The sequence below is a fragment of the Neomonachus schauinslandi genome, chromosome 8 (assembly GCF_002201575.2).
Source record: "Neomonachus schauinslandi chromosome 8, ASM220157v2, whole genome shotgun sequence".
NCBI classification, from domain to species: domain Eukaryota; kingdom Metazoa; phylum Chordata; class Mammalia; order Carnivora; family Phocidae; genus Neomonachus; species Neomonachus schauinslandi.
In genome coordinates this window covers 47681535-47695617 of record NC_058410.1, presented here as the reverse complement: position 1 = coordinate 47695617, position 14083 = coordinate 47681535, and the positions used below count along the sequence as shown (strand labels likewise).

Genomic DNA, 14083 nt, shown 5'->3' with positions numbered 1-14083 from the left:
CAAAGGGAATAATCATTTCAAAGCAGATTAAGGAAAAAAAAATATCACTGCTGAATATTTATCAAAAGGTATACTCACATATATTTCCATTTTTCTATATAAGCCATAATTTAGCAGCAAGTTATGGGTCATGCGGATCCTATGAGGTTTCATGGGATGACCCTGTCCATAATAATAATTTCCAATATCACCTAAAATAGAAAAAAGACAAACTGAACAATATAGACAAGAAAGTCTTCACAATCTAAATTTATGTATGTTCATCATTAGAAGGCACTTACCACCTAAACAAGATTTAAAACCTTAAATAAGGATTTTAGATTTTTCAACTTTCAAACTGTATTAGAAAACCAAGATACTGTGCACACGTTTACGTGTGATAACACCATTAATATATATGATGTTTATTTACAGATTAAAGCAAGCAAGCTTTTCTGATTTTCAGTTTACCAAAGTTTCGGATTAGCCCTAATAAAATACTCCATACTCACAAAAGTAGTTTTACTTACTTAAATTGATAATTATTTTTCATATTTACAGGCAAATTCAGATGCCTAAATTCTGATTATTATTTAATCACTGTTATTATTTAAAAATTTTACAGCAAATACTGCTTCTTGAATATTTACTGGCATCCCAGAAATTCTTTATAGTTGGAATTATGGGGGTTAAAACTTTCTACACATCCATCACAGTCTGTAAGAGAAAATTTTTGGTGAATGAAACTTAGATCCTAAATAGAGTTTTGCTCTGGTAAGACTCATGACGTTTTTTAAGATAGTAAGGACATTTGTCTCATTCTTCATGATTAGAAGTTGTAACTGCCAGCCTATCTTTCTATGACATCTTATATTACCAGTGTCTTAAACCAAATTTTCATCTACCGAATTTCAATGAAATCAATACTTTCAGGTAAAGACCTATTGTTTTTATAATAAAGTAAAATTAAGGAAACCCCTAGAAATATACTATTTTTTAAATGTAACAAGCACTTTTTGCAACAGCCTGTATTAAATTAGAAATTACTTTTAGTATTAATTCTAGTCTTTAAGTAATTCCAAAATTTTATTAGGACAGTCAAGCTGACTTTAACGGCTTGAAGTTAATCTTTTCAACACAGGTTTATATAAAAGTGAGGGATAAAGAATTCCATCTCCCCACCTTCAGGATCAAAAAAAAATCTTTCAAAATCCTGCCTAAATACACACTTTGTTTAATAGAAACTGAAAACTCAAAAACTTGTGTTTCTCTTTCATATATTTGATAATTGTCTAGGATGAACATTCCTACTTCATAACAGGCCTATTTTATAACCTCCCTATTTCTAAATACCACTACTGCTTGACTTTGTTGGTATGCCACTAATTTACTTAATTCTTCATTTCCAACACAAACTCTCTTCTGAAAACAATTAATATATACACAGTCATTTTAAGGGAAAGCCACCTTTCTTAAAACAAGAGCCAACAAACAAATAAGACAATACAGACAAGTAGCTAAGCAGAGCTATGGGGATGTGCAACATTCCTCTACATTTATCACAATTCAGAGGCAATGCGTGAAATAAACTACCTTTATAAGGATCGGCTGTAAAGCCCATCTCTACATGGCTGGCACTACACAGAGCTCCTTGAAAGCAGCCTGGTCTCAAATTCTTTTTTTTTAAGATTTTATTTATTTATTTGACAGAGAGGCACAGCAAGAGAGGGAACACAAGCAGGGGGAGTGGGAGAGGGAGAAGCGGGCTTCCCACGGAGCAGGGAGCCCGATGCGGGCCTGATCTCAGGGCCCTGGGATCATGACCTGAGCCCAAGGCAGACGCTTAACGACTGAGTCACCCAGGTGCCCCTGGTCTCAAATTCTTTAAGGTATGGAAAGCCCACTAGAATTACAAGGCATCGTGTACCCAAGTTAATGCAAGGGAGGTATTTCTAAGTTATGATCACTACCAGAAGAAATCACGAGAGTTGGAATAAAGAAACTACTCCTCACAGAACTTGCAAATGCTTCTGTGTAAGATTTACTAACATGAAATGTCTCTAACATCCATCACATTTTAAGATCAAATATTCTAGTTATAGACCTACTGAGAATCCAGTGGAAAGTCACAAATAATATAATAGGAAATATGTCAATAATCTACAGAACGGAGACTACAGTTGCAATTTCTCAGCAAGCCTGTTTTTTAAAAAGAAATGACGATAGCAGTAATTAACATTTTTTTCCCTGAGGAAATAAATTAATGTGCATTTGCAATAAATTTACATATATTTTGCTGGATATACAAATACTTACCAGCGATTCCCATGTATCTCTCAGATAGGTCTTTTTCTTTTTTATTATGTTATGTTAATCACCAAACATTACACCATTAGTTTTTGATGTAGTGTTCCATGATTCATTGTTTGCGTATAACACCTAGCGCTCCATTCAGTACATGCCCTCTTTTAATACCCATCACCAGGCTAACCCATCCCCTCACCCCCCCTCTAGAACCCTCAGTTTATTTCTCAGAGTCCATAGTCTCTCATGGTTCATCTCCCCCACCGATTTCCTCCCCCCTTCATTTCTCCCTTCCTACTATCTTTTTTTTAACATATAATGTATAGTAATTAACATTTATTGAGTGTTCACTAGGAGGTACTATTCTAAGCACTTCACATGTATTATCTGTTAATCTTCTCAATTAACCCTATGATGTAGGTACTATTACTACTGTTCCTATAGTAAAGAAAGGTGACATGCAGCAGAATCGGGTAACACTGCCAAAGTAACCCAACTAGCATGCCCTAGAGGAGCTAGATTCAAACATATGCAGAGCAACACAGATAATATTAAGCAGTAGCTACTAGGAAAGCAATGGCATTTTCAGTCACTAGAAAGAAATGGTAGGGGAAAGCCTGGAAAGAAAAGGATATATGTAATACAAATATTTTAACAAAGGCTTAGGATCAGAAAATGAATATAAGAAACTACCTATCCAATTCATGAAAGTAACACTTTTCTTTTTTAAACCAATTGGGTCCTCAAATTTTCTATGAATACATATAGCTTTCAACAAGTTTCTCTGCTACAATTTAGGGGTCCCATCAAAAATATGTGCACTTCCTAAATGACACAAGGGGAGCTAAGCCAAAGATAAGTGCCATTTCGTTTACTAAGAATTCCTCCAAAATGTAAGGGGGTTATAAAAGAAACATCGCCCAACACTTTCTGGCTTAATCCCATATCAAAATTCTCTACAAGGTTGCTTTGTAGCCATCCACTTTTTATTAAACCTAAAATGTCTTTTCTTAGTTTAAGAACCTACGAATTCCATTCATGATTTAAATGGTTAGTAACATAACTCAGGCATTTTAAATGTTATCTTGATTTTTATCAAAATACACAAAAATGCATTACCAATGAAGCAAACATCCAGAAAAATTAGTGCAAGGTGGTTCCTTGAATACAACAAACTTTGTCAATGTGAAGAAATTACCATAAAGAATTAGTTATCTGAAAAATTTTAGAAATTGCTCACTCTTCAAAAGAAGCTATCAGAATGAAATGGCTACTAAGGTCTACACTCTCTTATCCAAAGTACTTGGGACTGGATGTATTTCAGATTTTTTTTTTCAGGTTTTATAAATGTAGTATGTTACATCTGCTGTATATTATGTGATACCCTGGGGTCTGCACAGCATTCTATAATCAAACAATATTTTTTGCAGCAAAAATGTGTGAATATTCACAGTAAGCAGAATAAAGATTATAAATATTAATTCAGATTAAGCTTTTGATTCCAAATGAGTTACAGATTTTTCTTCCCATTTTCAGATAACTTTGAATTTTAAGATTGTAAAATGTACCTTTACCCCTAAAGATAAGCACGTTATAAAAATTATCCAGAAAAACAAAGAGAAAAACCAAAGGAAGCAAGAAAAAGCCATAGTATTATTTTCACCTTCCACACACTACTGACTTAGTCCACTACTAGCTTAAACACTCTGGCCACTGGCTTCCATAATACCACTGTCATGGACTGTATTCCTACCCCATAACCACTCTGCACCAACCTTTAAGTATCAGGAGTTTCTCATGTTCATTCATTCATTTAACAAATTAAGAGCCTACCGTGCGCTATGCACTATTCTAGGTGCTTGGATAAGTCAGTGAACAAGAGTGATGCCCTAAAAATCCTCTTCTCTCAGCAATAAGTCACCTAACTGTTCGATCTAGAAAATTAGGAGTTGTCCATCCTTCATTCTGTACCACCATCAACCAGCTCCAGCTCCATTTCTAATCCATCAACAAGTTCTTTTTGTTGTACTCCCAAAACCTCTCTTAAATGTGTCCATTTCTGTCAGCCACAACCAATATATTTTACGTGGACCAACATGCATTCAATTCTTGCTTTCAGTATTCATTCATCACTCTTCACCATCCTTTCTTCACCTGAGTTCTATTTAAAAATGCTTCCGTGGTTTTCTACTCCCTGAACCAAGTTCAAATCTCTTACTACAAAGTTTTTGTGGTCTGGCCCTTTACTACCTAGCCTGGCATCCCATAATTCCCCCATGTCTTCCGTTTTGTTTAGTGTGCCAAAACTTAACTACGTGGCCTTTGCAGTTTGCAGTATCTTACAGGAAAACTTTTTTTTTTTAAGATTTTATTTATTTATTTGACAAAGAGACAGAGAGAGAGCACAAGTAGGCAGAGAGGCAGGCAGAGGGAGAGGGAGAAGCAGGCTCTCGCTGAGCAGGAAGCCTGACGTGGGGCTCGATCCCAGGACCCCGGGCTCATGGCCTGAGCCGAAGACAGCAGCTTAACCAACTGAACCACCAAGGCGCCCCTACCGGGAAACTCTTTTAAGGCTGGTCCATTCTCTTTCTTCAGGCCTTCCTTGTCTTGAGTACGCTACAAACGTCCCCACTCTTACGATCTAGCATACAGTTTATTTCGTTCTTAGGACTTAAATATAATATTTTGTCTACCTGGCACACAGTAGGGACTTTAGGCCCATTTGGTATTTCTAAACCCAAAGTTGATTTCATGAACAAGTATAAACCAACTGTTATTAGAGAGGAATAAGACTTTTAACCAGTACAACATCCTTATACTTTAACTTTTTTTTTTAAAGATTTTATTTATTTGAGAGAGCGAGAAAGCATGAGCAGGGGGGTAGGGGAGAGAGAGAAGCAGGCTCTCCGCTGAGCAGGGAGCCCGATGTGGGGCTTGATCCCAGGACCCATGACCTGAGCCGCAAGGCAGATACTTGAAGTCAGACAACCAGCTCTGAGCCATCCAGGCGCCCCTTTATACTTTTAACTTCTAAAATGTTTCAATGCTATCATCATTCCCTAAGAGATTACCAGTTCCAACCATTTCCTTAAGTATCTGTCAACTGAATAATTTACATATTTTTGTTAGGGAAAAGAAAGAATTACTTAATACTCTTTTTTTTTTTGGTATCAATGCAAAGAGTTCCACTCTTGTGTCACCAAAAGAAGGAAGAAAAATCGTGTTAGGTGCAAGGTACTGACCTCTTCTTGGACCTTAAAACAAGTCAGTGTGGTAAAGGATAAGGAGTTTATCAAACAGGGATACTAATCTATTTTCATCTGTAAAACAGACAAAATGCCACTGATCCTACCTGTCCATAACTCAGAGTGGTTGTAAGCAGCAGAGAATGTTATATGAAAGTGCTCTATCCATAAAAATAAGGTACTAATCATTTATCACCAATAATTTAAAAAACCTTTAATTTTTATTTAGATGGTAGAGATATAGACATAAGCAAAACAGATTCTGTCCTCACGAAGCTTATATTCTAGTTAGGAGGACAAAATTTAGGTGCCAGAAATAGGATAATAGTACAAGTGATAAGGAGAAAAGCAGTAAGGAGGATTAAGGTAATAGGAAAAAAGTCTGATTAGGTGAAATCTGAAGGAAATGAATACTAAAGAATAGCTGGGGAAGAGTATAAGAAAAGCTGTTTTATTTGAGCATTACACCCTACTATGTCTAAACAATGATGTGCAATTAAGACTACTAGTATTTATGGTGGCACCTCGGTGACTCAGTTGGTTAAGGGTCAACTCTTGATTTTGGCTCAGGTCATGTCCCTCTCCCTCTGCTCCTTCCGCACCACTCGCTGGCTCTCTCTCTCTCAAATAAATAAATAAAATTTAAAAAAAAAAGACTACTGATATTTATGAACTGCTGCTGTAATTCATTCAGCACTTTGATTTGCTGATTACCTATTTTGGATGAAATGATACCTATTTTATGGATAATATTTATATTACAGCTAAGAACCCATGCAATTTATTACAGGCTATCTACCAAAAAGACTTTGGCACCACTGTTGCAAATAAAGGTCTAAGAAAATCTGTCAATTAGTTGGCTGCCAAATAAATCCTTATAATCTCCTAAACTATGAGTATACTGGGAGGCATGATCTTGGTAACTTTTATATTCTATCTTTGTATAGTGTTAAGTGCTTTTTGCTGAACCACTTGTCTCCAACATTTTGATGCACCCTATCAAAAGAGGAAAAAACAGAGCATAGAGCAGTATCTATACAATTATGTAAATTATGTTCACACACAACCCTATTATATTGTATACATTGTAAAACCGGCACCAAATGTGATTGGCCTAAAGCTTAATTCAAAACAAAGTACACTTAATATTTGTAGATAAAGTATCATAAATTATTTTTTTAATAAATATTTTATTTATTTATTTACATGAGAGAGAGAGAGCGCGCGCGCACGCAGAGGCAAGGTAAGGGGCAGAGGGAGAGAGCATCTCCAGCAGACTCTGATAAGCACGAAGCCCAATGCAGGGCTCCATCTCAAGACCCTGAGATCATGACTTGGGCTGAAACCAAGAGTCTGACACTTAAATGACTGCTCCACCCAGGCGCCCCCTAGGTAAAGTATTACAATTTTGAGTATTGTAATACCGGACTAACACAGTTGGTTTGCTAATTACATTTAAGTACAGAAACCACATCATTTTAAAGTCAGAAGGGATCTCAGCCACTAGGTATATCATTTTACAGAGTATCGATAATCACGCAATACATACAAGATGACCAAGATTTAGAATTAAGTTTTTGAAAACTTTGGACTATGGGTCAGTATCTACAATAAGAAAAGTGAACTCTTAACTTTCCTCAAAGATTTAAGGATACCTCATCCATCAATGCCTGAAGGTTTAGCTGGAACCAGCATTCCAATCATCTAAAGGGTATAATACTGAACACTGTAAAGCATACAGAGAAAAATACATGTCTTTAGAAATTCCTTTCATTTGCTAGATACTCTTTGTTGTCAAGAGTATGCCTAATGGTCCCACTAAGCCTAAAGGTAGGTTTCCTAATCTTATAGAATCCACTACTTCATTCCTGTATTCATCTTTCTTCTACTTTCTTTATCAAGTTAAAACAAGATAATTTAGGGTAGCAGATTTTTAATTCTAATCCAATCCATATTGTATACCTTCAAATCTCCCAATTCTTTGGTGCAAAAGCTGCTTTACTTGCATCTTCTTTCCTCCCCCAAAAAGAAAAAAACACCACTACCCTTTTAAGCTGACAAAATAGGGTTTTTTAAATAATGAAAAAGTAAGCTTTTGGAATTGTTGAAAGTTTAGTATATATACTATCACATACTAATAGTTAGCATAATGATACCCAACCCATTTAATAATTTCTACAAAACAATTTTATTAGCCCCCCCAAACCCAAAGAATATTTCCAAATGAAAGCAAATAAAAATTCCATTCTGAAAATGAGGCATGAGCCTTAGACGAAAGGCATATAACCTAATGAAGAGATTTCCAAATATTCAGTTATACACTGGTGTTGGCCTTAAGTAAAGCAACTAAATGGTCTATAGTAAAGTATTAAGCAACAATCATTGGACTTGAATATTTCCACCCTACCTATCAAGTCTGCATCCTGCCCTGAGCATCCCACTCCCTCAGCAAAGGCTCTTAAGGGCCCAGAAACAGCTGTTCATAAAACTGCTACTTAAGTGTACCTCCCAGCTCTACAATTCAAGTCTGGTGACAAGAAGTTACAAGCAGTTTACTTCTTCAGAGCCTATCACTGTCAGTAGCAACTAAGAGCTGCAGGAAGAGCCTTAGCACCAGTTTCCCCAACTTTTTAAACCTTCTACCTCAACTCCTGACAAGAACAAATCTCTAAACCTTAGATACAATATCATTTAAAAAATTAACTCACACACACAGTTATTTATTTTCCAATTTGATCAGGGAATGCAGGGCTTGGGTTTTACCACTGTCTCAAAATATGCATGAAAACTTAAAAGAATGATTTTAACAAATATAATCCATAAATGTACTATCTTTATTCCTCCAGGATGCCGTAATTTCGACTTGTATTACACATATATGTAGTGCTCTCAAAAAATGTTTTTAAAATACAGCTGTTAACTATTTAGTACTAGCCATCAAATAGCAAACAATTTAGATTTCTTCTTTATGATTTTAAGTTTTTCCACAAATGACACAGGTGGTCATTTTATATACTCAGGCATTAAAAGATTCATCTTTGCTAAATGAAGTAATATGGTATGGTCATTTTCAAATTAAAATCAGATTTATTCTGACCTAGACCTCTTAGGTCTTTCCACCACCTTAAGATTTTGTAATATACACATAATACACCATATACAGGACACAACTTCCAAGATTTGTATTGCTTTAGACAGATCAAGGACTTGCAGGTCATTGAGCCTAGCTTTTTGTAAAATTTTCGAAATCCTTTTCTGGAGAGTAACCCAGTAGAAATATTTACCAAATGAATGTCTTTGTGAAATCTGCAAAACAGGTTACTACTCCATTTCCACAGGAAACAGGATTCAAGAGATTTAATGTTACTGCTCAAATTTCAAATCAGAGAACCCCTAAAATTATCTGACTTTCATAATTTACTGCACCGCAAGCTCAAGCTTACCTGATTATTTAGTACTTCTGCATTACTCCAAGTTTTCCTACACCCAAACTCCCAACACCTAGAAATAGCTTTCGCAAGCAAGATGCGAATGCTCTCCTAAACCTCCCAAGCAGGGTGTATTTCCTGATCGAACAAAGAGCAACAAAGAAGTGGGTGGTAACCGCCTCCCACAGAGACAAGCCAGAACCCATCGAGTCTGATCTACAACACAAGCAGTACAGCTCCACGTTTCCCTAACACCGTCACATTTCCCGCGAAGACTGACTACCTCAAACTCGAAAACCCCAATTTTTATCGAGGAAGTGAAGCCTTTTCATTTGAATCCTGAGAAAGTGGCGCTCAAAGAAACCGGCGAACAAAGGAGAGGGATGGAGCCCAAGGCGAAACGGCAGAGTCAGTGTGTCCCAAGGAGGACGTGGGTCCCCACCCTTGGTAACTTCTTGCCAGCCCCGACCCGGTCGAGGGGTCCGGGCTGAAGCTTGGAGGCGGAGAAAAGAGCAGACGCAGCGGGCCAGCTCGAGACAGAGGAAGGGAGGGGCGGGAGCGAGCGGTGACGGGGAGAAGGGCGGGGAGAGACGGGGGCTGAGGGCGGGGCTCCAGCGGGCGCGGGGCTTTGTGTGAAGTCCGGGCCGGGGTAGATATTTTGGCCCGGGGGGAGGGTCGGGGCCGGAGCAGAGCACCCCCACACCTCCGCCCCGCAAGTGCCGAGCAGGAGAAGAGAGAGGGCAAGCCATCCCTTTGGCCGCCTCCACTTAGACGGGGTAGGCCGGCACCGTCCCACAGGCGGCTGCCTTCGGGACGGCGGACCCTACTGCCGGAGAGAGAGCGGCAGAAGAGAAAAGGGGGTGTCCACCTGGCTCCCGCCGCAGAGCCCGCGGGGGCCGCTCGCCGCGGAGGGGCTCTCCCTGACGGCGTCGGGTCGGGAATGGGTTAAGATGCGCCCAGACGTCGGTCCCTCCTCCTTCCCACCCCTCAGCACCCGCGCCCGCTCGCGTCGGCGGCTGCGGAACCCGGCGCGGCTCAGGGCCTGGCTCCCCAGCCCTGCCCACCCACCCTCCTGCCAGCCGGGCCTCTCACCATCGTAATAGTAGCAGACTTTCTTCTTGCCGCCTCCTTGACTGTACGCCATGGGCTCTCCGGCCACCGCCGCCTCCGGGCTCCGGCTCCTCCTCCTGCTGAAGCTGCTGCTGGTGCCGCCGCGGCTCGGCGGGGAGAGAAAAGGACTGGGGCGAAGATGGGGGTGGCAGTCCCGCAAGGAACGGCTGGCCGGAGGGAGGAGATGAAGGGACGCCGGGAGGACTCGGTACCGCCCGGCCGAGGGGCCGAGAGCGCGGAGCGGGGGGTGGCAGCGGCGCCAACTCGCGACACTGGGGAGGGGGGAGGGGGCAGCCAAACCACCTCCGGAGGCCGAGGGGAGGTGGGACGTGTCCACTGTGGCCTTCACGGGGGAGAAAGGGGTCCGACTAGAAAAAGAGGTCTCTTCAGTCTTGAAATAAGAGGCCTCTGCTGATGACCAACTTGCAGACGGCGACGCCAAATGCAGTCGTGAAACAAAAAAAAAAGTCAGGCTATCGCTCCGCAAGCAGATAAAAGGAGTGCGGAGCCGGGTGAACGCTCCCCCCTTTCGATCTTCGCACAGTGGTTGCGCCTATCCGGAGTCTGCGCAGTCGTATCTTCCCAACCGTAGCCTTGGCCGCCTAGACCCCCTCCGCGTCGTCCCACGCCGCTCCCCTCCCCCACTGTCGCGAAGCTCCCGCCCGAGCGGACCACGTGCTGCGAACCGGGCGGGGAGAGACCACTCTTGCACCCCTTCCGGCCTCCTCGAACACGCCACGCTGCAGCTCAGGGTTCCTGGGCTGGGTCGCTTCAGGTTTCTAGTTTATTCGTTTGTTCTTTCATTTTTTTTGCTGATAATTGCCCCGAGGTTCTGACCTGTTAAGGGGACCCATTACAGACAATAAATTGTAGAGTCCACTGCCTGGGTTTCAATGAGTATTTGTAGAACGCATTTGCGTTGGGACGTAAAGCACAGTTCTAAGCATTTGCATTTATAGTATTTTCATTGATAACTATATATCATAGATACCTGTTAACTCATTTAAAACTCTCCCAAACTCTGGGAGGTATATCTATTCCTTCTTTATAAATGGGGGCAGATTAAGGAACTTGGTCCTCTCAACTGTTGAGGACCTGGGGTTTGAATTCATTCAGTCTTTCCCCGAAATCCACACACCTTTACTCCATTATACTGCCGCTGCTGGCTGGACACTGGAAGATAGAAGCAGAAAGCGCTTTCAGAACTCATGGAAGTTAAATATATATCTATGTCTGATCAACAAGTCAACAAACATTTATCAAGCACCTGCTCTAAGCCAACCACACTGCACGTGAAGGGTGGAGGGACTGACAGTTTGCAATATAGTACTCTTTTCCCCAAATAGCCGAATACACACTCTTCCATACTCCATCCAAAAGAAAGAAAAAAGGTCTTAAGCAGGAGTCATTTGGAGCCACTACCAAAAATATCTTCTTTATTTTGCTCTTTGACTTCAAAATCCCCAAGGTGTTTATACTTACAGCAGCAGTTTTCCTGGATCTCACCCAAGAAGTTTAAGAAAGTCCAAAGTAACCCCTTTCCCCTCTCCCGCCAAGTCTTTATTTTTTTAACAAGCACCCCATGTAACTGATGGCAGTTGGTACAGGAGCAGCAGTGTGAGAAACATTGGCTTAAAGTTAATAACGAGGTATTGACTTTCACAGTTTTACTCTATCAAGTCCCAAATCAACTTGGTAGATTCTGAGAAGAAACTAATATTCTTCTCAGAACGAACATAGTGAAGTCTGAAATGAGACTTTATTTACTTCAGGAAAATTTCCCTGCCTCTGCCTACCTCCCTGCCCCCAGGTCTGTTTCCTTGTCCTTCCGGTGGTCTGTCCTTGGGACTAGTAGCGCTCCAGCTCAACACCATGTTAAGGTTGCTCACAAGTCCTCCAAACTTCTCATTACAATAGAGTTTAACAAGAGGAGGGACTATGTCTTGGATATAATTGTATCTCTATGCCTATGACACGGGGCAAGTCACTTAAACTTTTTTTGGTCTGAATTGCTTTATCTGTAAAATGAGGCAGTATTATTTGAAGACTAATTCCTCGTATGAATATTGAGTGGCTCAAATAAAATATGGAAACATTTATAAACAATGAAGAACTATGTAAACTTAAGGATTTATTATGATTATTATTACAATACTAGTAATAATAATTATTGTTTGCATCCATGGTACCTAACTTTGAACATGTGAGAAGAGCCTGGGCATATATTTTGGTTATTGTTGAACTTGTTATTTATTATTTAATAATTTTAAACTAATAGAAGCAATTATTTTACCTTTAGAAACTGGCGTTAGAGAAGGATATCTTATTGGTGATAGGAGGAGACCAAGAGAATTATGTGCCTAAACATCTATTATGAACTTTAGATTATCAGAGCTAACATACAATAAGTTATTAAAACCTATTGACAAGCTCTAATTTCATTCGCCATATTCAAACTCATCTCTATCAAACCTTTTTACCATTAGAAAAAAAGAAAGTTTTAGACAATATACAGGAGAAAGAAAGTTGAGAACATGGTTAATTCATAGAATGCATAATTGAGGATTGTCTTTATTCTTAAACTATTTTTCTTTAGTTTCTTCTCCGTCTATATGAGTTTATAATCTCGAAGATGTTCAGTGCTTTGGGATTATTCAATGAAAGGATCTGTTAAACAAATGGATTATTTAGACCATATAGAACTGATTATTTAGAAACTATTTAGAAACCGATTGCCTCAGCTTATGCTAAAAATGAAACCCTGATACCAACTGCAGCAGATAGTCTAATTTTTAGTTACTATAAAGGAATTGTTCATATAAGCTTGTTTCTACTCTAAGGAAATTTAGATTTCTTGGTGTTAAATTCTATGTAGCAATTCCATAAGGTAATACAGAAGGTAGAGAAGTACAGTAACTAACACTAGGGTATTGTCACAAACTAAACCAGCCTCAAGCTGAATTCTGATTTCCTCAGAAGCATGATTCCTATTTTTACCCAGTACTATAAGCCATTACTCATTCCTCTGAACAGTAGCACCAAACAAGAAAGGTTACAGTGCTATTTGAACTGTGCATTTGTGTAATAAAATTTAAAACTTCCAATTTTTATTAAAAACACATTTTTGGGTTTTTGTGGGGTTTTTTTAATGATTATTTGAGAGAGTGTGTGTGCACCTGCCAGGGTGGGGGGCAGGGGGTAGGGGCAGAGGGAGAGGGAATCTCAGCAGACTCTTCTGACCTGAGCTGAAATCAAGAGTCAGACACTTAACTGACTGAGCCACCCAGGCACCCCAAAAACACATTTTTGAATCATAGCTTATTTACTAAATTATTCAGTTAAATTAAATCTTTCAAGTCACCCCTGTTAGCTTGTTTAATGCTTTGTTCCTGTCCCTTAAAACAAAGTATTACTTTGATCCACACCATCTACTTAAACAAATTTTCTAGTAAAATTCTGTACCATTCTGTGTCTGGGAAAATCTACTTGCTACTGTCTCCCAGCCACACTACATATGTATCTTAATTCTTTGTCTTTCCTCTCTCAAATTTTTTAACTTTCCTTCAAATGTGATAATTACTTCTCTCAACTGAGCACCAGCACTGTACCAGTGGAGGGGGAATTTGCATGTTGGGACCATCAGGTGAAAAGCCAAATGATGAAGATGGTGGAACAGGAGGATAGGGACCTGGGTCCTTGAACACCTCATTTATATTCGCACCCGACCTGGACTGTCCACCTCTTGGACTTCTGGTTACCTGCAGAGGGAAAAAAACCAATTCAAAACAAACATTGGTTAAACCACTGTAATCAGAATTTTGTTAAATGCAGTTGAGTACAACCCTACCTCATGTGAAATAGGAACTAGAGGTTAGTGGCTTCTGGTAATTTCCACTAAGAAATTACAGATTTCTGTTGAGAGATAGCTCTCTATGGGTTTCTGAATATCTTGAGAGTGGAGGTACTGAATGCCCTTTTTTCCCAAACAGTCTATCCAAAAATGTTTGTATAGTGGAC

At 39.7% G+C, this 14083-nt stretch overlaps 1 protein-coding gene across 1 annotated transcript in view; it reads right to left on the bottom strand.

Moving 5' to 3' along the window:
- Positions 1-10210, bottom strand: part of HDAC2 (histone deacetylase 2) — a 30913-nt gene extending 20703 nt beyond the window's left edge. Inside the window, exons 1-2 of the mRNA XM_021693689.1 lie at positions 10049-10210; positions 79-191 (exon numbers count right to left, since the gene is read on the bottom strand). Of these exons, the coding sequence (XP_021549364.1) occupies positions 79-191; positions 10049-10100 (165 nt within the window). The 5' untranslated portion in view covers positions 10101-10210. The remainder of the gene's footprint in view (positions 1-78; positions 192-10048) is intronic.
- Positions 10211-14083: the final 3873 nt, after the last annotated feature.